The following is a 25755-nucleotide window of genomic DNA, read 5'->3' on the forward strand; positions in this document are numbered from 1 at the left end:
TGCTTAGCACAGCCTGGCACAGAGCAATCACTACATACATTTGAGTGTTGATAAACTCTAAATCACACTCCACTTTGACCAATACATTTTTTTTCTTTTTCTAAATTCATAAACCTGGAATTATCATCTTAACACAGAATTTGGTAAGGCAAATATTGAAAACATACAACGTAAAAAAGATAAATTCTTAAATCTGTGAAAAGCGACTTGCAAATTGTTATTAGGGTCTGTACTTAAACATCCCTGGTCAGGACAGGGGGATCAGGATTAAATATCAGTATAAAATCAGTAAGGAAGTTAGAAGACTGCTACATGGGAACATAAGCGTCCTAACACTGAGATCCCCTTCCCCATGCTTCCTTCCTCCCAGTCCCTGTGGAGGAGCCCTTCCCCACACTGGGAGCAGAGTGGGCTGTACTCCATGCAAGAGACACAAGAGACATGGCAGGCACAGCATAGGTGGTCTGAAGAACACATTTTGGGCTCCAAAATATGAAAGAAAAACGCTTGCATGACTGAAATTTAGTATTTTATTAACTGTAACATGTGAACTTCAATAATGTTAAATTTAACTCCTGCCTACTTGATGATTGCCAAAAAAAAAATCATTAAAAATCAAATATTTAAAAATAATTTTAAAAGCTAATTATTCAACTCCTTTCCCTAAATAGAAGAATGATATTTAGTGTGGAATATGGGTGTATTCTAATGGTTAACCTGATATGGGGTGGGGTTTCCAAAGGCATGAGCTCATGGTGCCTCTGAAGGCTCTAAAATCTGCCTATGTGGATGACTTCAGGAGGCTTCTGGAAGTGCTCAAGTGTCATCACAGTCCCTTGCAAGCCTGTAGTGACAGCCCAGAACTTCATCATAAAAGCCACACTGCTTCAACTTTTAAAATACAGATACTGCTGGAATGATCCATCTCTGCCACCCGAATGCATGTGTTAATGTGCAGAAGAATTACTTGAATCTGTTTTAACTGCATATTTTGGGCCCCAGAAACCAGAATTTGTGACTCAGTAGGTCTGGTGAGGAGCTCAGGAATTTGCCTTGGAACAGTCCAGGCTGTCCATGGGCCATGCTATGGAAATGCTACTCTTAGAGCAGTGGGTTTTCAGAGGAAGGAGAGAAGAGGGAGCTGGCTGAATCATGCGCCTGGACAAAACTAAGGGTGCTCGCTGGGTGTGACGGAGAGCTGCACTGTGTGGGGCCCTCCTAGCCAGTGACACCTGGCTCAGGCGGGCCTCCAAAGCGCTGAGTATCTGTGATGGGTTTCTGGTTCTCGTGTGATCAGGTGTTTTCAATGTTTACCACTTCTCAAGGTAAAATGCCATCTTCTGCACTTGAAAGGAGCATTTTCTTTGAACAAAAGCTGCCTGTTTCATGTTTCAGGACAAGTTTCCAAACCCAAATATTACAGAATCTGGAATGTCAGAACTAAGAGAATAAGCATGGCTTGTGGTGTCATTTTTATAGATGGGGAAACTGGGCATGCAGAGAAGTGCCACCACCCCTCCAGCACCACATAGCTAGCTCGTGGCAAACCTGCGACTAGGACTCGGCAGTGTTCATGTGCAAATACGGCCTTTCCTGAATTCCCTCCAGCAGGCCAAACTGTGGCCTTGGCTCTACCATTCCTGCTTGGTTTCCTTTTTGCTCATTGGTGGTCTGACTCCAGGCTGAAATGGTAAACTTTCCAGTGTGTTGGGAGGAACAAGTATGGTGGTCAGGGGCACAGGTTTTACAGATCCAAAGCCACATACTGGCTGGACTGTGGCAAGTGCCTAAACTTCCCTGGGCCTCCTCTTACCAGGAAGGTAATACGAGCTCCTGCCTAGGGCTGTGTGGCAGGAGTGTAGCTCATTGAATCACTGTATATTCTTACACGGCAACTCCCCACATATTCTTTGGTGTGGTTAATCAGGGAGCTGGTGCTTGCCGTTCACTCTGTCTGTGTTCTCCAGGCCTCAAGCACGAGTGAACACCCATGTCACTGACTTTCTAGCCCTTGAATGCTGGGGTGTGGCCTGCTGGGCTGAGCACAGCAAAGCTCCCTGAGAAGCTAATGGTACAGAGGGAAAGGCGAATATACTTGGCTTTCCAAAAGCAATCATCACATGTGTCTATCAGGAAATTTTCACTCAGTGTCCCTGTAGAAGGAAGCAGAGATACAAATTAATCCAAAATTCCTATTTGCCTTGGGATGAATTATATGACATGAGAGGGTGGGTGGCAGATTTTCCTTCTATATTATTTTCTTCACTGGCAACTACTGAGATTTGTAACTAGTCCCTGTGTGCACATCATCTCCCAGGCTGGGAAGCCAGTCTAGACACCCAAGGATTTCATGGTTTGAGGGTATAGTTCTTGCTCATACAGAAGCTGGAAAGTTAACTTTTGATTTTCATTTGCAAATGAGCAAGAAGACTTTCTTACTTTCCCCAAAGTCCAGAGAGTTTATAACACCCTCTCCTCTATCCTGTGCAATCTGGCAACTGCCAAATAGAACCTAAATAGTGGGCCACCCAGAAAGGAAGATGTGGAACTGAACCCAAAGACAGCATGGTTTTGGAGCAGACCCTGAGAGCCCTCTTCTTCACAAACTAGTTTACAACTTCAACTTCAGCCAGCTCTTTAGTAGCTTCTAGTAAAAACTCCACTAGTGGTCTGCCAGGAATCAAATCTGATGTCCCTTGTGCCTGGCAAGGTTCTGTAGCCAGGAGAATTTGGTCCGTTTGGGGAAGCTGCCATGGAGGAGGAAAGTCATTCTTCAGGCTGGCCCCTCACCAGCCCAGGCCACCCCACGAGGCTGTATGGCTGGGAGAAAGAGCACCCCTGGCTGTACCAGGCAGATGGCATTTGGAACCTTACTATACTGACGTCAGCTGCTTGGCCCAGGACAAAGTCAGCTCAGCTCTCCCCTGTGAGATGGAGGTGATGCAGGACCTGCTCCCCTGAGTTCTGGGGGGACTAGGTGAGAATATACAGAGGGCACCTCGCATGCCCAGGTGTGCAGTCAGCGGGGTGCTAGTGCTTTCAGCTCATGAGGGGCACTCTTTTCAAAGAGCTGCTCCTTCCCAAGAAAACACTCTTTTTTTGACCTTTCTAAAGTCTGACAAAGAAAAAGTCACCAAACTCAGTAGAAGCTTGTGCACACACCAGGGATGTCTTCGAAGCAGTGCTTGCTGCCCTGAATGGGAATCACAGTAGAGCCAGATGGTTCTGTGTCTTTGACTGTGGAACTAATCCCATTAATGGGTACATTCTACTCCTAAGTAAGAGAAACTGGCTTAAAAAATAAAGATCAGTCCTAGGTGCAAGCTTGAGGACAAGAGATTTAGAACATTTCTTGGGCTGTATTGGACCAAAAGCCAGAAAGTAACATGTCTAATTCATACACTTGCTCTGTGGGAGACTTGAACGCCTGATGCTGGTTTAGATTCTGTACCAGCCCCTCAACAGAGTTTGGAAATGGGTCGGAGCAGGTGAGGTTCAGTGCAGAGACCATGTGTCTGTGTCCCTCCCACCCTGCTCTGTGTTTCTGTCCTCAGGGCTGGCTCTGGGTCCGGGGGTCACAGCACCTTGGGCAGCCAGGACATTCATCACAGAAACACTGGGCACCTTCTATATGCCTCTCAGCATAGTGTAGAGCTTTCCCCCCCACCCCCCATCAGACAGTCTACAGTCTGGTTGGGAAGATAAAATTACCAGTTTCTCTAAATTTTTAAACTTCTAAAATCATATAAGATTAGTCCGAAATCATATAAGATGAGTCTCAATAGGATCAAGATTTTCAGTGTGGAGAATATCTTGTGGATGCTTCCTCTCTCTTGAGCAGCAAAAAGCACCTCCACCTTGTGGGACATTCCTGAGAGCAGAGTCAGGCCGGCACCATTCTTCTGTGGCTCAGTTTGTCTCTGCTGCTTCTTGTGAGGACCCCCATGTAGGTGCTGTGCAGGAGCACGTTGAGGGCCAGGCTTTCCAGCCTGGCTGGTTGGCATTGGTGCTCACTGCCCTTCCACTTAGTTAGCTCTACATCTGACTTCATTCTGTCCTTTCCCCAGAATTAATACAGACCACATGCAGTGAAACCTATTACTAATGGTAACATGGTGACATCATTACTAATGTTATAAAAGCAGCTGTCTTCTGTTGCAGTCATGAGGCAGCAGTGGTGTTTGGGTGTCAGAAGGTGAGGGGTGGGCTTCCTGAGTGCTGCCTTCTGGGCCCACTCCTTGTTTCTCTAAGGCGTGCTCAGTGTGACCAGGTGGGCTTCCTCTTCTGGATGAAGGCCTTGATTCCCTCCTGCCCATCCTGCATGGCTACGTTGTCCACCATGGTCTGGGAGGTGAGGTAGTAGGCTGTTCTAAGGTCCTGGGGCAGCTGCTTGTAGAAGGTGGCCTTGCCCAAAGACACCACAGGACGGCTCAAGGAGGCAATCTTTCTTGCTATTCTCATGGTCTCTTCCTCCAGCTGTTCTTCTGGTACCACTTTGCTGAGCAGCCCATGGAGCAAGGCCTCTTGAGCAGAAATGGGCTCCCCTGTAAAAAGCATTTCCAAGGCAACCTGAGGGAGGAAACACATGTGATTACTAAGGTGCCCTGCTATGACCCATTGCCACCTAAAGTCCACCCTCTCCATGCCAGTCTCACTTGCCTGCCACCTCAGCCCAGTGATCTGCTTCCTCACATAATGCCATCCATTACACAACCGTCTTCAGTACCCAAACTCCTGCCAGGGATGACATTGGGTCTTTCCAAGAGCATGGAAAACAGAGTGCTGGGAAGGGGGTGACTATTCCTTCCCTGCTCCTTCCCCAGATCCAGTCTCCCACCCCAAGGAGGCAGGAGGTGCCACCTGCCTCTTTGGAGGGCCAAACACAGGACAGTGGGCACATCTGATGGATGAAACTGAAAATGCCACAGCAGCGAGGCCCCCTCTCCCCACCAAGTTATGCAGGCCAACTTCCCAAAGGAGGAAAGTGTCTGGAGAAGGATGGGATTGGAAGGAGAGTCTCCCAGGGACCAGGTGCCAGGAGCCCAGCATGGTTTTCACCTACAAATAGGTAAGGTGTGTGAGTACAGACGCCTTCTTTTCTCTCCCAACCCCTCAAACTCTGGATTTTCAAGGCCTGCAGGAAAAGGGGCTTACCTTCCTCCCTCTCTGTGGTTTCCTCTCCTCCTCAGCTGGCCACGTTTTGTGTCTCAATTCTGTAATTCTGCAAGGCCTGGCTTCTCAAAACTCAAAGGTACTATTTAAAAGGGGCTTCCGGGTGTGCGTGGAATGCTCGGACAGAGGGTTTCCTCTCCCTCCCTTCGCTCACTTCCCTGCAGCCCCGCTGGCCTCTTTGCTGTTCCTTGAACAAGCCTCTGCTGCTGTTGCCAGAGTGGCTGCATTTGCTGTTTCCTGGGCCTGCACTGCTCCGTTCCCAGGTGTCCTCATGACTATGTCCTCATCTCCTTTGGGCTCCTGCTCACGTCATTTTATCAATGAAGTCCTCCAGGACCACTCTACTAATACTGACAATCAAATCCTGGTGCTATCCTCTTTTCTGCCTGTACGTTTATCCTTGGCACTTTCAACATTTAACATACTATATGTCATACACAGTTATTTTGTATATTGTATTATCTCTTTTGCTAGCATGTAATCTATACTAGGTCAGAGATTTTTTTTTTACTGTTCTGTTTATTTCTCTATCACCAGCACCAGGAGAGGGCCTTGCACATAGTAGGCAACCTACTAAATATTCATTGATGAATGATTTAAGGGATGAATGGATGAAGCAAGCAGAGTACAGAAGTGATGTTGCAGTTCTTTAGAGGCTAGGTCAGGGTGTTAAGTAAACTTTCACCCGGCTCTTTCTCTTGGGCTGCTCAGTGCTGGAACCCAGCTGCCATGCTGTGAGGAAGCCCAAGCCACACTGAGAGGCCGCACAGAGTGTTTCAGCTGACCAGCCCCCCTGAGGTCCCAGCCACACATATGACTGTCCCCAGCTGTCACTCCATTTCCACTCTTCCCAGATGAGGCCACAGACACTATGCCAACAGAGATAAGCTTCCCTCACTGAGCCCTGTCCAAATTTCAGATTCATGAGCTAACCAAATTACTGTTGTTGCTTTGAGCCTCTAAGTTGTGGGTGGTTTGTTTTGCAGCAATAGATGTTTGGACTGGCTTGACACACAGATCTGGGAATCATAAACATTTAGACCATGCAAATGACTCCATTTCTCAACCTCGATGCCACTGTGTATTTCAGACCAGATCATCTTCGCTGTGTGGGACTGTCCTGAGCATTGTCAGGTGCTGCCCTCCTCTGTGTACCAGCAGCACCCGCCCCTCAGCAGTTGGGACAATCAGAAATGTCCCCAGGCATTGCCAAGTGTTCCCTGGGGCCAGTCAATACAGAACCACCAATTTAGGTGGTTTTTTAGTCATGAGATGAATTGTATCACCTAGGGATTGAGCTTTGGTAGTGAAGGAGAGACCATAAGGTTGGGCCTGAGGCTCTTGCCATGGTAGGTCCAGATGGAATACACACTGGGTGGGCAGTCAGGGCCAGGTGATGTTGTACCATATTCTCTTTTCTACCAAGAGAATGGGCAAATTCCAACTGGGCCCAGTTTTGGAAATTTAACGATTCCATTACATTTGGGAGATGGCTGGAATGTGGTATCTGTTGTCACTTTGGAGACCATTCAGCATCTTATTCCAAAGCATGTTTGACGCCCCTAGTAGAATATGGAGCTAAAAATCGGGCCCTGCTGATTAAGGGCTGCTAAGACACCACTGGCAACACCTTGTGAGTCACAGTGAATGGGCCAGGACAGCATCTGCTCTGTTTCTGCTCAATAAACACATATCACTGGGATCCAGGTCAGAAGCCAGGTGAAAGCAGAGTCATAGCATATTCCAGCCTTTCTTTTCTTGTTAATACAGGTGGCTCTGAGGGACTTCACATGGACCACGTCTCACAAACTGGCCAATCCTGAGAACATCATTAAAAACAAACCCACCAAAGTCAAGCTCATAAGTCCCTTTGTAACTTGGATGGTCAAGATCTCACATGACTTTCAAAGAGTAGTTATGAATGGCAGCAGAGTCAGAAGGAGGAAATCATTAGAATCAAAGTAGTAGTAAGTGCTCTTTTGGCTGGCTCGACAGGCATTTTTTTCATCCTTTGTGTTCAGTACTGGCCACTTGGTCATGATCTGTGTGGGCCAGTCCCCTTATCACCACGCTCCTCTGACAAGTGCTTTCTTCTGCGGCCCATTCCTTCCAGGCCCCTCTCCTCTGAGCCTCTTGGTCCATTCTCCTTCCCTAGGCTCCCTGTGCATTTATAGAGCCCCATATGACTCATATACTACAGCTGCACAGGGTCCAGCTGCCAGGATGTTTTTAGTGCAAGGTGTTTGGAGCCCAAGCTTCCATAGGCCAGGGCACAGGGGTGGCTGGGGGCCTTGTCCTGCCTGTGAGTGTTGCTCCTCTGAAGGACCCCCGAGCAGGTTGCTCCTCATCTCCCTCTCTCCCGACTAGAACACAGGGCACAGATGTCTGTCTCCCAAGATGCTGTGAAGAACAGCCAAGTAATGACTACAGAGTGCACTGTCACAATGGGTACAACAGAAACGCTAGTTAAAAAATGGTCCATTTGCTTGCTCAAGGGACCTGGTCTGAGTCTACACTTATGAGGAGATATGTTTCTGTGAGAAGGAACTCAAATCAGGGCATAACTTCATTCATTCAACCAATATTTACATAGGAAATTTACTGTCAAGAATAGTGCTGTGGACAGAATTATCTCCCCAAAATTTGTATGATGAAGCTGTACCTCCCAATGGGACTGTATTTGGGGACAGGGCCTATGAGAAGGTAATTATGGTTAAATGAGGTCATAAGGGTGGGGACCTAATTCAAAAGGAATTCTCTCATAAGAGGAAGTGAGAGTTCTCTCTCCCTCCCTCCCTCTCTCCCTTCCTCTGCCATTTGAGGGCACAGTGAGAAGGTGCCGTCTACAAACCAGGAAGAGAGCCCCCACAAGAAACCAAACCTGCTGGCTCCTTGATCTTGGACTTGCAGCCTCCAGAAGTGTGAGAAAATAAGTCTAAGTGGTCTCTGTTATGGCAGCCTGACAAACTAATATACACTGTAAGACTATCAATGTTTGCAATATCTTAACTCCAAAACCTTGCTGTAAAAAAAAGTTTCTTAGTCCCTGGACTGAATTGCTCTGGGAGGATGTAGAACCCTGAGCCCTGGAGATGTGTGAACAAGGCGACCCCTCTCTGTCAGGGAGTTGGTCTACTCACAGGAGAATGAAATGACTGTTTAAATTCGCTTCTAGACAGAAGATTGCTAATGTTATTTCAGGATCTCTAATCATAAACAAAAAGGAGGTGACCTTGAGCTATATAACATAAGAGATTTTAACTGGACAGAGAGGATATTTACCCCTTCAGTCAGTGAGTCAGTCAGCCACACAGAAACAGAGATAGATAATTGGAACAAGACAGACAGTCAGAAGCAGTCAGACCGCCATCTGTACAGTCCTTTACTAAGCTCTGGGTTTGGCATACTCAGAAATGAGTTGGTGCACAGACACCATTCCAACCTCTCCTGTTACCTCGTCCAGTGGCTGTAAAAGCTGCTCAACTCAGGAATCATCTCACATGCTCCTCCAGGTGGCACTACAGACACACTGCCTCTCAGGACGTGTCCCAGGATGGCCAATTTTTAAAAACAAAGACATCAGGAGCAAAGGTGAAGAACCCAGGATGATGGAGAGGTGGACAGCAGAGTGGCTTCCCTCCTGTGATCTGTGGCATCTGAATAGATGTGAATGGGAGAGGACAGAGACCCCATGGCTCCTAGGAATGGGGTAAAATTCTGATTTGGGCTACCCAGAGACCGTGGTGTGCCAGCCTGGGCTGGGAAGGATTAACTAAGTAAATTGGGGTGTTTTACTGCATATCCTCAAAGGCTCCAAGGCCACATGTCTCAGTTCTGATGGCCACGCAAATCACTACTGAAGCCTGGGGCGGGCCTGAGACCTTGCATTTGTCCAGGCTCTCTGGTGATCTACTGCAGAGCTGAGTAGCAAGCCCTCCAGCTTGGAAGTTTTACTCTGTTCTAATTAGACTATTAGGAAATCAGATATTGCAAATACACAAAGTTACCATGGGCAAATAGGTGGAAGCAAGTGTTCCTACTGCACAGAAATGACTGGTGTGGGAAGAGGGAGTTTGGATTTCATGTGCTCCCCTGTGATACCAACTGCCTGAGGCACTGACTGCATTTCTGAATGAAGCCAGACCAGCCCTGACTGTGGAAGGGAGCAGCTGTGCCAGCAGGTTGTTTATATGGTGCAGTGAAGATGCATTATTTAACTTGAGCCAGAGGAGAGAAACACTTTACAATGTGGAAAATTATTCATGCCTGTGCTCAGTCTGGCTTGAATACAAGGGCTCTCTGCTCCCAGTGGACAAACCAGCCCCCAACTCTGGCTCAGCTGAGCAGTTTCCCGGGATGACCAGCAGAGGGCACTGGTGATCCACATGTGCAACCTTAGCTGTGTGCAGAGTCTCGCTTCCTGACCAGGCTTGTTTGGAACAGCACTTGGTTTCCTGTGGGTGTGCACAGGGACGCTTGCCCATCACCTGCACAAAGCTGGCGGGCCTGCGTATGGTGTGTTCATATGGGTGCAACCACCCAGTGGTGACAGGCAGGTGGGATTTTGCTTCAGGTTTAGGTTGTTGTGAGTCCCTAGTTTTCCTGATAAAGGGGGCCAGGTAGGTGATCCAGAAACATGGCAAAAGCCTTCAGTTCTGGCAGACCTTTCCTTCTACTAAATTCCTTAGGAGAACTGCAATTTCAGCTCATGAGTGTTGATCCCAAATCATAGTATCTGCTTCAGGCCTCCAGGTAGCCTGGCATCAGGGAACCAATGTGCAAAGACATCATTGACAAGTTTGACCCACTTTCATATGACTGGCTAGGAAGAAACTCTGAAGGTTTGACAACAAGAAAACTGCAGCCAACTATGTGGTTTGGAGGCTCCTGGGGACCAGATCCCAAGGATTGCAGATCAGGATCTGAGTGGCACAGTGTCAAAGGCTCTGCGCACCTTCTGAGCAGGCCTGGCCCCTGCCACAACTGTGGGAGGTAGAAGCTACTTTTGTTTTTGCAATGTCCTGCTCCTTAATCTGTCACATGGGCGATTATGCAATGTGGTGCTAAGAACTGAGCTTCCTGGGAACTTAAGGCTTGTTTTGTCAGATTTTTTTCCCCCTCTTTCTTCTAAAAAAATAATGGTTAAGTTTCTAGGACTCAATTACAAGCCTCAATTTTAAAAGTTTGTGTTAGGAAAGAATGGATTCTTACCCCAAAGGTTTAAAATGTTTTACCGTGTACCCTTCTAGAAGGTAAGGTGTTGGGGAAGGTAGGGTGACCAGTAAAACCATTTTTTACTATGCAAAAGGCCTCATAAATTGATTTGCACAATTATAAGATAGTTTATTAGTAAGTCCTGACAATATATTTGTAGTGCATTTCAATATATTGGCACAAAGTAGGGAGATAAGAATTGTTTACTGAATTAATAATTTTGGGTAAATGTGTGTCCTGACAGGATTAAAACACTCCCTTAGTCTGGAGACATTTTAGCAAGCTCTTGGGTTTTGAAAGGTCACCTTTTGTGGTGTGGAGCCCACTTTTGGCCAGTTTTCATTAAGTGTGTGTGCTTGCAGATATCTGCCTTCAGAGTTTTGTCACAAACACACACTTCTGTAAAGACAAGTGAGGAGGCACCATGTCAGAAAGGAAAGCGTCTCTAACCCTCTGGTCCTGCAGCTTGATCTCCCTTGGGTCTCATTTCTTTTGTGCCTCAGGCATGTGAGCAACTGCTAATTTTTGTAGTTGTGCAAAATGGATAATGTGTTCTAGAAAGCAATTTAGTTTCCCTGTTTGCTGTCGTATATGACTTTGCCTCCCCAACCCTTTTTTTAAAACAGATTTCCAATTGAGAATGAGGATGTATTTTTTCTGGAACAAGAAAACTACTGGTCTACACTTAAGAAATGTTCAGTAAATATTATTTTATGATGTTATAGGAAGGAAGAAAGCTTTGTGAAGAATATAGACTTCTCTGTGGTTAGTAATGACAGAAGAGCTTTTGTAATATTGGCTCCTTCTGAGGCAGATTGAACACATCATACATAGGTATTCATGTTCCTGAAATGTAACTATCTTAAACCTGACACAATCAGGATATAAGCTACTTTCAATCCTTTTTGGAACCAGACAGATGGTCAGCAAACAAGCCAGTGACATTAGTATCCTAGCATCTTGATACGGGCACATGTCACCATGTTATTATATCTCATGGACAGCCTTTCAGTGCAACACAACTGAGTCTCAATTTCATTTCCAACAAGATTACTAAAATCTGGGTCTTTATGAAAACAGAACAAGAAACCTCATTGGTTCTACTGAGGGGCAGGCAAGATTGAAATGCAGTGATTCACAAATCGAAGTTGCAGTGAGAGGCTTCAGAGGGAGAGGCAGCTGGTGTTCCCTCTCTGACACTGACATAAGCAGGAACACTGAGGCACATCCAGCCAGCCATGCTGTGGGCAGAATGTCCTGACGCAAACATGACTTTTAACAAGAGATTCCTTGGAATAGCCATCATGGGCCCTGGAGGATTACACCCGGACAGGGAGCTGCAGGAGGTTAAATTACCTTTCTTGGCACCGCTCTCCCCAAGGCAACCCCAGGCGTGGAGCAGAAGAGCCCGATGTTCACACCTGGAGTGGCAAAAGAGGACTTGTTGCTCGCCACAGCAATGTCACAGCTGGCAACGAGCTGACAACCGGCAGCGGTGGCCAAGCCGTTCACCATGGCAATGACGGGGACCGGGTGATTCTGAATCAGCATCATGACCTGCAAGAGCAAACACACCCACTTCACTTTCATCCCAGAGTGAGGCCACACATCCACACACATTATCTTACATGACTGCACTGCGTTCACATTTTCCTATGCATCAGTGTATCAGATTTGATGACAGAAGGGCGAAAGGAGGCATGAAGGGAAGGAACTTGCATTAACCATGGACTGTGAGCCAGACTGTCGGGTTTGTTCTTCCTGAAAGCCCCAGGAGGAAGCAGCCTGCTGCAGCCAGGTGTAAGGCTCTGAGGGGAAGCTGGGGAGTGGCCTAAGCTTCTGTCTGAATCCAAGTCCCTGGTCTCCCCTAGCACGACAGCTCTGTGGGGTTACAGTGCCATCCCTCTGCTCCCCTGGTATTCCCACTGAAGAACACAGCTGATTTTGTCTCTGGGGAACACAGTTCTGTTCTAACCATGCCTGTGTGGCGCTCTAAACAGATTGTGCTGCTATGGCAACTTCAATGAAAAACAGTTGTTCTTTGAACCCTGGCAGGGAGGGATGGCAGGAACCACATCTGGGCTTGTTTCACACAATGGCAGCTCAGAGAAAAGTCACCTTCATTGATTTGAAGGTTTTGTCCAAGGAATGTTTACCTTTTATATTCATGAACATTTGCTCTTTGTCACCTTTATTATAAAATAACCCATCTATCTCTAAGGATAGGATACCATGTTCTGTAGCACTGGTTCTTGCTTTTTTTTACGTAGTCATCTTCTAAGAATCTGACGGATGTTAATGATGCTCCCCCAGAAGAATGCATATATATCCCGTGCCCCAAACTGTTGATGGGTTTATTGGTGGGTTCATGCACTCTCGGTGAGGATGAGGAGAGCTAGTGACAGAGCTCATTCTCAGCGAACTACAGTGGCAAGGAGAATGCACAAGAACTTCAAATGTCTTGCAGCAAAAAAAGGAGAGATTTTGTTCTGATTCTGAGTGTCATCTGTCACCTAATGAAGTTACTCATGAAGAATCAACTGACTGATGAGGGCTGAACCTTATGTCTCCCATCTCCCTGCAGCAGAGTGCTAGGATTCCACACAACCTGTGCAAAAATTCTTGGGTGATACACTATACATCAACCACATTAAAAATACTACCTTGGACTTAGGGATTCTATTTCTCAGAAGTAATTTGAAATAGGAGTAAAAAGCTGTCTGCACAAAAGTGTTCATTAAATCATTATGTTATAATAGTAAAAAACTATAAATAATATGTATGAATGGCTATGTAGACTGGACAGTATTCATTTAATGAAATGCTGTGTTCTATCCCATGAAACGTCCAAGAGAAATATGCCTGATGCCTGGAGCTCAGATGCCTGGAGCTCGATGCCCAGTCTGTTGTTCACTGCTGCCTATCCCATAGTCTTCACATCTGTAAAGTAGGGACAATAATAGCCCCAACTTTACAGAACATGAGGATTATGAAAATTAATATATATCAGTACTCAAAATATCACCTGGCATGTAGTAAACATTTAATGCTGTAATTATGCAATTATACAGTATAATCACACCTATGTATGACAAGCAAATAGATGCACATGTGAAAAGATGAAAAAGAATTAAAGCAAACTCTTATAGATTTCTCTGGGTGGTGTGGTCCTGGTATAGTATTAGGAATTTTTCTCCCCTTTGTTCTAGAATTTCAAAATTTTCTATAATAGGTATTTTTTTTAATGTAAAAATACTTTAAATAAAGTTAGAGCAATTCAGAAAAGACAAGGGGAACCTAGATAACAAACCAGCTGGGATAACCAATCCCCTGATAGTAAAGAATTGATTATTTCTCTTTCATGATGCTGAATTAAGTACTTTTTTAGGCCCTGCCTTCACCAAAATGTGGCATAAATCTAACTGCCCTCACCTTACTGGTCAGCATTACCGAGGAGAAAGGGAAGACCCTCCTTGAGACCTAGGGTTTCCACATTCAGCTTCAGCAGGAGAAGAGGAGAAGCGGGGAGGGGTCCCTGGGGAAAGGTGCCATCATTTCCTTGGAGGGTTCCTTTTGCCATTCCATACCCAGTATTTCTTCTCAATTTTCTGGATTCCTGATTTGTGAATCATTAACTGTCATGTGGTACTTGTGGTCTGTAACAAATTTGCTGTGGTTTTTAGATGCTGAGCCAATTCAGGTAGCTCTATCTTCCTTGTGAAAATTCAAATCTTCTCATGTATGAATAGAGCAATGAAATATCAAGCTCAGTCTGTTCCAATCTGCTTGTTGATTACACTTGGAAATTGAAATCTTGCACAAGTTTATGGTGCTCATATTTATCCAGAGCAATTTGGTTTTCCTAGAAAAAGTTTTAAAAGAAATCAATGCACTTCCCTTCCTATGTTTCCACATTAGGGCTAGGGCCCTTTTGTGCACTGAATCTTTTTCAGTGAACCAGAGACATCCATGGTTTGAAGGCTTCTGTGAATACTGGCTGTTACCCTCTGTAGAAGCCCTGGCTTTCCCTGGCCCTTTGCTAACCTGTTTGGATTTCAGTTAATGAAGATACTATGGCAGAATGCTAAAATCAAGCCTGTTAGGGATGATGGGATGGAAGGCCTCTACTAGTTCTCTTCGATGAGTTTCTATTTTAGCCAAAGGTACTGGGTATTAGTAGAAAAATAACTTTTAAAGCACCAAGCATTGGCAAACACAAAGGCAGAATGATACAGCAACATCATTAATGTAAAACAAAAGACCTGAGATCTTAGCCCTGGCTAGCTTCCACCTCTCTGGGAAGCCTCAAGGCAAATCATTTTTCCAGTTTGTCCCTCCACGAAATGAGAAAACTACAGTTGATCTTCTTACAGGTTTTCTGGAAGGGCAAGGAAAACCCATGATAGCCAAGAAGGAATCTTTATTGCCTTCTTGTTTACCTCCCTGCCGCTCACCTCTGTCTAGTCAACACAGTACTTGCTGAATCATTAATGACCAATTCAATAAATAAGTCAATGAAGGAATGAAAAATGAGGCTAAGTAATCTTAGGATCAGGTTATGAAATTGTTGTATGTGTCCTGTTTCTCACCTACATTTCCAGTTTCAGTTTGGCAGGAAATTCATGTTTCTCCTATTTCCCACAGTACCTTGCAAGTATTATGCATATAGTGGTGCTCAGTAAACACTCAGGACAGGAACAGTGTGTTAGAGTTGAACTCTACATTCAATTAAAAAAAAAATCCAGAGGCTGATTTAATACATTTGAAATCATCCCGAACTTTTTGTTCCTTTTCCTCCTTTATATCTGTTGGCACTTTCCCTCTGATTAAAGAGACAGAAAGGAAGAAGTAAAATGAAGAGGTTAATTTTCGCACTTGGAAGGGGTGATTATAAAGGCTGGTTAAAAGGTTTGAAAATAATTTTTAAAAACATTACTGTTACACCATTTATGAATGTTCTCTTTCCTATTAACAGGGTTCTTATTAGCTTAAAAATTTTAAGAATTATAGTAATCTGAGATTCTTCTACCCTAAGATGTACATTCCTACCCTTTACCTCTTACATAAGACATGTATACCAAGAATAGCCCCTGACGCTGGAGGTGGCAGTTATCAGCACCAGGGTATGTTAATTTTCTTTGACATTTAGCAAGATCAGCTGCAAACTATGGTGACTGCTTGAAAGTCTAAACCAAATAGTTGCTTGGATGGATTCACCAGTGACCACAGAGGAGCCACTGGTTCTGCTCTGGTTAGGCCTTGTACATAAGACCTTATCTGTAAACTGGAGGCCTGATTCAATGTTTGATATAATTATCATTTTCTGGTTGACCGTCATCCTGGCTTACCTCACAGCAGGTCTGAAATACTTCAGCATGATAATCTTGTCCTTGCCCATCCATCAGTTCTTTTAAATCATGCCCAGAAGAAAACACAGAGCCCTCAGCTGCAAATGTTTCCAGTTGAGAAAAGAAAATAAAAAGATATAAACAGCCAGAGCTGGAAGTTCACTTACTGGTCTATTCAATAACTAGTAGCAGTTGTCTCAATGCTTTGGGCACTGAGAGAAAGTTAATGGTCCCATTTTGATAAGAACAATTCCATGTAGCTTGAAAAGGTAGAGCCAGTATTTTGTGGTGACAATGCAAGACAAGGCATTTGTTCGCTAAAAGGTCTGTAGTAGAAATGGATGAAAAGATTTAATTATAAAAAAGAGAAAGCCTCAGCAAGCAAGGCCAATGGGCTTTCTTCAGAGTTGTTCCTCTGGTTTCCCTCTTGTGTTTTGGGACTTGGTCTGAGCTGAGTGTATCCACTCACATGGGTCCATGAAAATCCACTGTGTCCTCAGCAGCATCCCTGCCATCTCAGCTATGGATAACAGCCACCCATTCAGGTGGGAATCAGGAAGGCCAGGGTGTGGAGAGCACCCTCTTATTTTTACAAGGGATCTGACCGTGCAGTTTTATAGTTATCGTTCTCATTAACAACAACAACATGTAATTTCCCTTGTAAGCTGATAATACTTTCTTGTATTTTCCTTTTGTTGTACTGTTTTGACAGGCAATATTATTCCCTTTGAACAAGTGAGGAAACTGTGTCATTCAGAAGTTAGTTGCCTTTGCTGCATCTGGGTAACACCCTCATGGCTGCTGACCAATATTCTATTTCTTTTCCTTTCCCAATATAAAACAGGTAAAATTTATAAACAACCATGGATAAGAAAGTAACATTTTGAGTATCTGCCTCCAAAAACACTGATCCTTAATTTTAAAAAAAGTGCATCATTTAAATCAGTGCATCATAGAGCATCATCATTATATTTTTCTGTGTGCTTTAAAATGCTGACAATGCTGTTATTTATGCCTCTGCCATCATCACCAGATAATTCGGTAAAAATTCTTACTGGAGAAAGAGCAAGGAGAGAAATGAGCAAAATATAACATGCTTTCTGGCACCAGTGAAGAAGACTACAGATACTGGCTGAAAGTTTGGTAAGAGCTGAAAAGAAACCATTCGGAAACCTAGCAGCGTGGTCCTGGCAGATACTTCGGTGTCTGCCAAAAGCCTTCATGATGAAAACTATCTTCTCAAGTCCATGAAGAAATCAATTCTCTGATTTTGATGGGAGAGACCAAGTGCAGCCAAGTTCATACCCGACAGAAAGGAACAGACACATGACCTCACTGCACAGCAGTCTTGCTATAATTCCCACAGTTCCTAGTGTTGGGACCAAGGCCCGCACCACCCGAGTTACCATAATGAAGGGTCCCAAAGGAGCTTCAAAGCAGTTCTCCTGTTACAGGAGGGATGCCTCAGCTCACCAAGGCAAGCTAGAAACCTCATCTGGGTCCTGCAGAACACCAGGGATGGATGTTAGATAAATACCTGAAATGATAATGACTCTCAGATCAGTGCTTTCAGCTTCACGAAGAAGGTCACTTTGGAGAAATTTCAGCGTTGCCAGTGACAGTGCGTTCCTATTCTTTGGATTGCTCAAGACAATGTGCCTGTGAAAAACATTTTATAATTACTGGGCTGTGCACCAGTTAAAACGGGTGAGGACCCCAGTGATTCTTTTCTAATTTGGTAGCTATTTTTAAGACACCAGGAAGAACGGTGGGTGTGGAGGGCAACTGCGACGTTTGTCGGCTCTGGAGTTACAGCCATGTCAAAACAGGACTGCCTGAAACACAGGCTGGGTTTTCTCCCTTTTTCCCAATATTTGTTTCTCTTTTTCTCCACATTTGCTGTCAGATACATTATTGCCACCTTTACAGAAAGGGCAAGTCATGATTCCAGAATCATTGCTGCCTATATTGAGAGGCTGTGAGGTTTGTAGGACAATGGCAGGAGCCAGAGGTAGCCAGTGGCTCCTCCAACTTATTTTTTCCCATTTTCCTTTAGAAAGAATAGGGCTGGGAAAGGAGCCAAGAATGAAAACCCACCTCCACATTTCCTCCCATCCCCCCTCAGAAGAGGCAGCATGGTTACAGCTGCCAGTACACGTATAGGACAGCATTTCCCCATTTTTTTTTTTACAGTGCCATCCTGGGATTCTGCAAAATGATTCCCGCTGTCTGAGAATGGGATGATATGTGAAGAACAGAAGCACAGAACCTTGTAGCAAGAGGCTCTCTGGGCGTGTCACCTAACAAAAAGCTGCCATTTAAGGGCCTGCTTGATTTTTTAGGGTGTCCCACATGCTGATTAAAGAAGCTGTATTGTCACCTTACTGCCTGTAACAGAGATGTCTTATTTTTACTGTTTACAAGGAACAGTCAGCAAACCAAACACCAGGTCATTGTTATATACTTTATATCTGCCATCTGTCTCCACCTACATGTTTTCTGCCTTTCTCTTTGTTTTTTGAATCTGATATTCCCACTGCTGTGTGTCAGCTTGGGTTCTCCTGTGCCACTGTTTTCGGGAAAACCACTTTGATGACTGAATTTATTTCAGTGCAATAAGAATATAACCATTTGGAATATTTCCATTCTGCTGCCATCTTCAGGTGGCTGTGATATTGTTTTGTTTCTCATGAACATGTTTTTTCGTAAGTACAAAAATGACTTTCAATTGATAGGCTGATAGACTTTGAAACCTGTATTTTGGTAGGGGGGAGTAAGAGAACTGCTGATAAACCCTCCAGGAAAATAGGCAGCTTACTATAGTATGGAGTGTGCTCACTGTATAGGGAGCGTGTTAGCTGTAGTAGTGAATGTGCTCGCTGTAGTAGGGAGTGTGCTTACTATAGCAAACCTAAAAAGCTGTCATCCCAATGGTGATGTAGGCTTAAATTCAATTTGGAGGCCTCAGGCAAAACTGTGAAAAGAGGCCAGCCCCCGAATGTCCCTGCTGCCGGGTGGTGTCTGTTCATGTGTCCCATTAATCCTTTGGCTCCGGTATTACATACATCCCCTGTCAGAGTGCTCTAAGTTGCTGAGTTCGCTGTTCAACCCAGCATAAGTATGATCTCCCTTTCTGACTCATATTTAATTCTGAGGAACCCGATCAGACCTTCTTTTGTAAACTGACTGCCCTGCCAGAAGTCAGGCTTCTGACCAGATGGAACCAGGTTTGCAGAAGCAGAACTGCCCTTGAAAATGGACAAGGAGGGTCCCAGCAGGGCCCTGAACTTCAGAGCACCCTGCTCCAGCCCTCTTCCTGCTGTGCCCCTCCTGGGGAGCAGGGAGTCCACTGAGATAGTGGGATGTGCCCACCTGGAAATCGCTACCCCCTTCCAACCCCTTTGCAGTTATCTGAGATCCTAGAATTCTCTGGTTCTGCAGTGGGCACACCTAGGCCCACAAGATGGCCAAGAGCAGTTGACTATAGGGGGTGAGAAGATAGACTGAATTAGGGCATGCTGGACAGGTGACTGCGCCATGTGATAGGCCTTGCAGAGCAGCTGGAAGGCAGGATGGAGAGGTGGGAGTGGGTAGGCACAGGGTGGGAAGAAAAGAGAAAAGCTGCAGGCCCTGGCGCTCTCCAAAGCATTGGGGGACCCCAGGAGCCTGAGGATTGTCACTTCAAACATGGCCGTCCAGGTCTCATGAAGGTATACTTGTCAGGGTAGGGGAAGAAAATGTATTTGGCAGTTAGCTTGATTTGTAACTTAGACATGCTATGTAGGCCTCTTTGTGCACCCTTGCCCTGGCCTGGCAAGTGTCAGGGTGAGGGTTTCTCGTTTGTACACTGGTATGTTTGTTTCGTTTTGTTTTTTAAAGGCTTTAGGCTTGTTAAGCCAAAGGGCAGAGCACAGTATGGTGTGGTGTCCTTCGCCCTATTATTGACCCACCCCTACGCGGGCACTTCTGAGTGAGGGCCAAGGCGCAGCTTGGTAAGCCTGACCTCGCCTTGGACCTGGTCAGGTTTGTGAGAGGCATGAACCCTCCACTGAAAGCCTTTCTCAAAGGCCACAGCCGCGGTGGGGCCACCAGCAGAGTAGTCCACACTGAGCCTGGAAGTCCAGTGTAGAAGGACTTCCAAGGCTCTCCCCTTCGAGATCCTCCGCCATGTCCTGCAGGGTCCCAAACGCCACTGTGCCCAGGAAACCTCTGTAAACGTGGCCCTGCGGTCCCTCCGACGTCGGGCGTCCTCGGGACCCGCCTGAGTGGAGGCAGGAAACAGGGTCCGCAGCGGCCCGGCTTCCGGCAACGGCTCCCCCGGCTGTCTTCGCCCACCCCCAGGTAAGCCCCGCTCGGCCTGCGGGCGCCCGGCGGCCCGCCGCTGACCTGATGCCGTCCCGCTGCCGCACGCTGGTGGGTCGCGGCCCGGGCTCCGGCTGCCCGGCCCAGGTCGGTCCCCGGCTACACAGGCCGGCGGCGAGCGGAGCCCACGGGCTGCGCCGGAGCCAGCCGGGCCCCTTGGCCAGGAAGGCCCGCAGGCCGGTGGCGGAGGCCATGGCAGGCGGAGATACGGCCCCGACGCTCCGAGGGCTCGGGGGAGCTCCGAGGGCCGCGGTGCCAGCCGGGTCGCTGCGTTTCCGACCGCTCTGGGCCACCAGCACCGCCCGCTTGGATGTCCCAGTCCCGGACCTCGGTCGGACTCCTCGGCTGGGCCGGGCCCCTACCTCCTCCCTAGCTCTGCGCCGCCCCGCCCCCCGGCTCCGGACCCGCCCCCAAGGGGCTGCAGGGAGGGGCCTGGAGTGAAGGATGCTGGCTCCAAACCTGCCGCCCTCTCCGTGGACGGTCTGCCTTAGCAAAGCCAGATAGAGTTTAAGGGAGGGGAGAGTGGGTTGCTTGTTCCTTTCTGCACCCGCATCAACAATGGGGGAGGTTTGCCTAGATTAGGAGAATGAGTGTTAGCCGGTGGTGAGGGGCATGAGCCGCAGACTCCACTGATACTGAACCCCGCGCTCTGGAAACCCGCCTGCCTTGCGTGTCATCACGTGAGGTGCATCCCACTCGGGCGTTGACATTGGAATGCTTTGTGTCTTTACATTTCGGGTTTTTCAAATGCAAGCTGGAGGGAAAGGGAGACCGTGTTCGGGATCGAAATGGCTGGTATATGACAGGGCATATCCTGTGGCTGAAAACTTCAATGTGATGGGAGTAGACTCTTATCATCTGTTAGTTAGCTGCTTCCTAATTCTCAGTCTGGAGCTTTGCAGGAGCGTGGAAGAAATGGTCTCGCCCTCAAGAATCTTACAGTTTCTAGAGGAGATACCATGTCCAAGACCCTCCATGTCTTTCACAAAAAGAAGTTTTGTAAGAATAACAGTTATACAAAAGCATACTCAAATGGACTATTGAGGTTGTATAGTGGCTTAAAATAGTCACCCTGGGTTCCTTTGATGAGGTTTCCTTTAATTCTCAGATTCATAATTGGGCAGAACACTATGTGCAAAACAGTATTATGAAAGATTAGTTGAGATCTCTACCACTGCACTTCATTTCCTTGTCCTTGCTCAGGCAGCTGCAGCATTCCTCATTGTTTACCTCAAAGGAGGAGGGGGTCTGGCAGAACTCAGAGACAAACGGGGTGATTCTTGGTTTTTGAGTTGTAAAATCTCAGCACTTAGGGCCTGGAAAGAACATCAACAGGCATAATAGATTTTGGGGCGGGGGGGACTTATGAGTCAGAGCAAGGCTTCCAGGCTGAGGTCGGATTAAGGTTCTGCTGGTTTGGTGGCAGTGGTAGGATTGTAGGAAAAGCCAGAAGAGGGCCACAGTTGTGGAACTGGGAAAAGGGGTGAGCTACTGCCTTCCAGAGAAAAAGTGGGAATAGTGGGAAACCCCACCTGGGGCAGAGGTGGGCTTGCTCTTTTTCTTTGGTAGAACCCCATGGGAGTCCTGCAAACTCCAGGTGGCACAGAATGTCTGAACATCTCACAGAATTTGCCATGGCTCAGAGTGATGCCATGACAACAGACAGGTCCCTGACCTCTGAGAGGGGCTCAGGAACAGCAGAGGGAGGTCTGAACCCCAGGAGGCCTTGGGATGGAGAACAGAGGATTACTCAGCAAGTATGGATTGACAAGTTGGAGGCAAAGTGGGAATGAGGACATCTCATATGGATAGCTGCCATCACTTGTAACAACTATAATAAAAACAAGTGTAAGCGGCTCAAACAACAAAGTCTTATTTCTCACTCATGGCAGGTCTACTGCATGCAGGTCAGTGGAAAGCTCTGTGCTGTGTCAGCACTGTCCTGGCCCCAGCACCTGATGGAGCAGGCTTTATCTGGGAAGTTGTCATTCTCTGTGGCAGAGGGAAAAAATAACGGGGAGAAACATGAACTGATACTTCCTTCTGAAGTAGTCAGTGACTACCTAATGACTACCATGACTGCCCAAGCGCAGAGCTGTGGTGTTATAAGCTTGTTATAAGCTAACTTAAACTTACTAATTGGGGACCAGGGATAGAAAGCCAAATTCGCTTAGATTAAGTTTCTGCCAAGGCAGAACGGGGATTGGAAATAGAAATTTCTCAGAATTAAAATGAAGTTAAATTTTCTGGAATGTTCAAGGTTGTGCACTGGGATTTGGATCCATCCTTTTCGTCATGCCCAGTGCTGCAGAAGAGGTAGAGCATGCTGCCTACATTGCAGATCAGAATGATCACTGTAATGGGCTGAAGTCCACCACCAGAGGACATTCCTCACCTTACCACGATTAGTTTCGCTGGCAGGATGGGAGGTTTGGATGAGAGAAGATGAAGAGACTGTTCCATCCCAGCATAAGAGTTGGGGTAGAGGAGAGATCTTTGGTTTAGGGTTTTGAGAATAGGAGCTAAGAGGGTGTTCCGAGCCTGAAAGTCACAGATGAAAATGGGAGATTTCAGAGACAGTGTCCACTTGCTTCTAAATGTTATTTAATAATGGTAATAGTCATGATTTAAGAAGCACCCATTCTGTGCCAGTGCCTGCACATGGTGTTTTCCTTATGCATCTCTGCATAACTGATGAGGCAGGTATCATTATCCCGGCTCAGATAGGTTTTGCTAGCCCCACCTGTACTCAGCAGAGTGGTTGCAAAGCTGGGACAAGGCACTGGAGGCTGCCTGAGGGATGGGGCATTGATGGAGGTCCCGATATTCTCCTAAATTATGTGCCTGCTCTCCCACCCCTCCTGTGTCACCTTCTTCCCTTTGTTTCTTCTGGATCCTGGAGCTGATTTGAGAAACACAGAGAGGGAAGCAAAGATGGGCAGCCATCACGTTGTCCAAGCTCCAATTGGTTTCACGTGCTGAAATGCTGATTGGTCCTTAAGCAGTGTGAGAGCCTTTTCACTCAGGCTGTTCCTCTTGTGGCCTCTGCCTCTAATTAATCTTGGCAGGGGTTGCTTGTCTTTCTTCTTTCTTGTTCAGAGTTCTTCTAATCTATATTTCCACGCCGGCCTTGTCTCTTACACAGTTTGGTTTCTAGGCTGCTAGCAGGCTTCTCTTGGGCTTTGATTTGTATGCTTCTTCCCTGTGCCACCTGTCTTTGCTGATGTGTCTTTGTTACCTTTTCACACTTCCTTTAAAGACCCACAGATGCTTGGCAGAATGTTCCAGAAATGGTACAGAATAAAAGACAGTTCTAGGGGAGCCTGGTGTCAGGCTTGATGTTGGAATGAAGGGTTTAGAACTCTTCCAGGTGCAGAGATAGAAAAGTGAAGGGCAGATTTTCAGCTTCTTGTGGAGTGGCTTTTGAACTCATTTTTATTTTTTATTTCAGACTCTTCTAAGGTGGGCATGGAATGACACAGGTGAATGGGTGCTGAGTTTTAGCAGACATTTCTCTGGCATCTGGCTGATTCTCCAGTTCCAATTTTGTACCCTCATTCTCCCTGCAACTTTCTCCCCCTGCAAAAAAGCCATAGGAGGGTCAAGCAACCACAACCAGAAATGTTTCAGACCTCCATTGTTTTACACATCTGCAGCTGCTTTTCAGTGCCCTGGTTTTATGATTTTATATATTATTTATAATCCACCAATCATTGTCCAAGTACCTTTTGCAAACCTAAAACTTCTTCAGGGAGACCCATGCCTAGGGCTGGGGTGTGGAATACATGGGTGAAATTAACTTCTTTGTGTCCCCAACACAATTTAGGACACATTGTTGACTTTGCTCATTTACCTTAAGCCAAATGAACTCAGTAACCTCAGGTAAGGGATAGGGAAGAGTGATAGAAATTGATGAAAAGGCGTGTGTTCACAGCATTGTAGCTACAGATAACATTTTGGATGAGTTTGCAGAGGAAAGCATCCTAATAGTGGCATTACTAGAGACTTTCTGCAGGGCACGAGGTCATTTGGGAGAAGAGTGTTGAATACTTGGTCCATTAAATGGTCTAGAGAAGGACAGCCATGTGAAGGCTGCAGAGTCATGCTGCTCATAACTGTTCACGGTCCCTCAATGAGGAAGGGGCAAGGTCTCAGCTCAGGCCGCCTCTGAAGAGCAAGTTCACAGAGCCACCACAGGGGCGGGAACCCTCTGGCCCTCCTGTATCAGTGCCACCCCTCATGGTGGTGATAATCCCGCAACAAGAAGGGTCAGTTATGTTCCAATACGTTACGAACTAAGGAAAAGCAGTGGACATCCTGGCTTCCAACAGGTTAACCTTCAGCCAAATGCAACATTCCACTGTGTAGCCTGAGCCACTGCTGGAATGTTCCAGATAGCCTCAGCAGAGAGGTGGGTCAGGGGGTGGAAGGAAGCAGGTTTGCTTGATGGAGAGAAGGGATGATTTTCTGCTTGGTTGCTGGGAGGGAAGGACAGGGCAGGTTTAGTTCTTGGTTGTGAGTAGGTCGCTAGTATGGTGACCTGAGCAAGTTGCCTCTGAGCTGGTTTCCTCATCTGTAAATTGGGGGAAACCATAAGCTGTCTGTTGAGTGTATCATGTACCAGGTGTTGATCTAGGCACTGGGGAAGCAGCATGAGCAAAATAAAGTCCTCACTCAGAGGACTTGAGTGCTGGTGCCAGGGAGCCAAAAATAAACACTTGGGGGTGTATCAGATGGCGGTGAACACCCCGAAGAAGGGCGAAGCATGGGTTGGGGCAGGGCGGGGCTGTTTTATTCTGAAGGGTGGGGGAGTCAGGAATGTGTGATAAAAAATGTTGGTGCAGAGACCAGAAGGCAGTGAGGGGGCGAGTCATGCTTGTGTCCTGGAGGGCGCAGCCCTGGCAGAGGGGACAGGTGCAGAGGCTGTGGGCAGGAGGGCAGGAGCAGATGGAGGGAGGCAGAGGTGACAGGCCACATAGTGCTGGCCTTTAATTTAGGTGGCAGTGGACCCTTGGCTTTTTCACTGTAGCAGGGTGGTAGCCCCAGGGATTGTTTAGCAGGGGAATGAGTGACATGACTTACATGTTAAGTGGACCACCTCATAGCCGCGCTTTGAAAAAGTTGTTGATGGCAAAGAGCAGAAACCAGGGCACGAGCTGGGAGGGATGGTGCTAATCCATGTCAGAGATGACAGTGTTGGACTGGTTCCAGGGCGAGGGGAGTAGCGTCTGGATGTATTAGATCAGGCAGTATGTGCGGATGGGTCGGGTGGGCGTGAGAGGAGCAGAGACAAGCATGATGCCGAGCATTTTGGCCTGAGCAACTATTTTTATGCCAAAAGTTGTTAGGATTACTCTACAACATGAATAGTGGTGTAGAAGACTCTTGATGAGCCTGGACTCAGGGCCAAACAGCCTGGATTCAGATCCTGGCTTTACTCCTGGCTTGCTGTGTGAACAGGAGCATTTTACCAAATCTCTGTGCGTCAATGTCTTTGCCGGAAAGATGGTGAAGAGGATACCTACCTACTTGGGCAATGAGTGAATCAGTGTAAAAAGCTCAGGCTAGTGCCTGGCATGTGGCCAGCTCTACATATGTGTCTGTCATGATTGTGTTACGTGATCCAGGTGTGTTGTGTGTATGTACGTGTACATGCAAT

At 46.6% G+C, this 25755-nt stretch overlaps 2 protein-coding genes across 2 annotated transcripts in view; one reads left to right on the forward strand and one right to left on the reverse strand.

Annotated features, from left to right (window-relative positions):
• Positions 1-516: 516 nt before the first annotated feature.
• ECHDC3 (enoyl-CoA hydratase domain containing 3) lies at positions 517-20480 on the reverse strand. The gene is made up of 5 exons (XM_037001219.2): positions 20121-20480; positions 17272-17393; positions 15735-15832; positions 11743-11943; positions 517-4569 (listed from the first exon to the last, which is right to left on the reverse strand). The coding sequence occupies exons 1-5, from the start codon at positions 20288-20290 to the stop codon at positions 4258-4260; spliced, it is 903 nt and encodes a 300-aa protein (XP_036857114.1). The 5' UTR covers positions 20291-20480; the 3' UTR covers positions 517-4257.
• Positions 19713-25755, forward strand: part of USP6NL (USP6 N-terminal like) — a 317648-nt gene continuing 311605 nt past the window's right edge. The window contains exon 1 of the mRNA XM_073229324.1: positions 19713-20075. The gene's annotated coding sequence lies outside the window, so the exon portion shown is untranslated. The remainder of the gene's footprint in view (positions 20076-25755) is intronic.

The sequence above is a fragment of the Manis javanica genome, chromosome 2 (assembly GCF_040802235.1).
Source record: "Manis javanica isolate MJ-LG chromosome 2, MJ_LKY, whole genome shotgun sequence".
Lineage (NCBI taxonomy): Eukaryota > Metazoa > Chordata > Mammalia > Pholidota > Manidae > Manis > Manis javanica.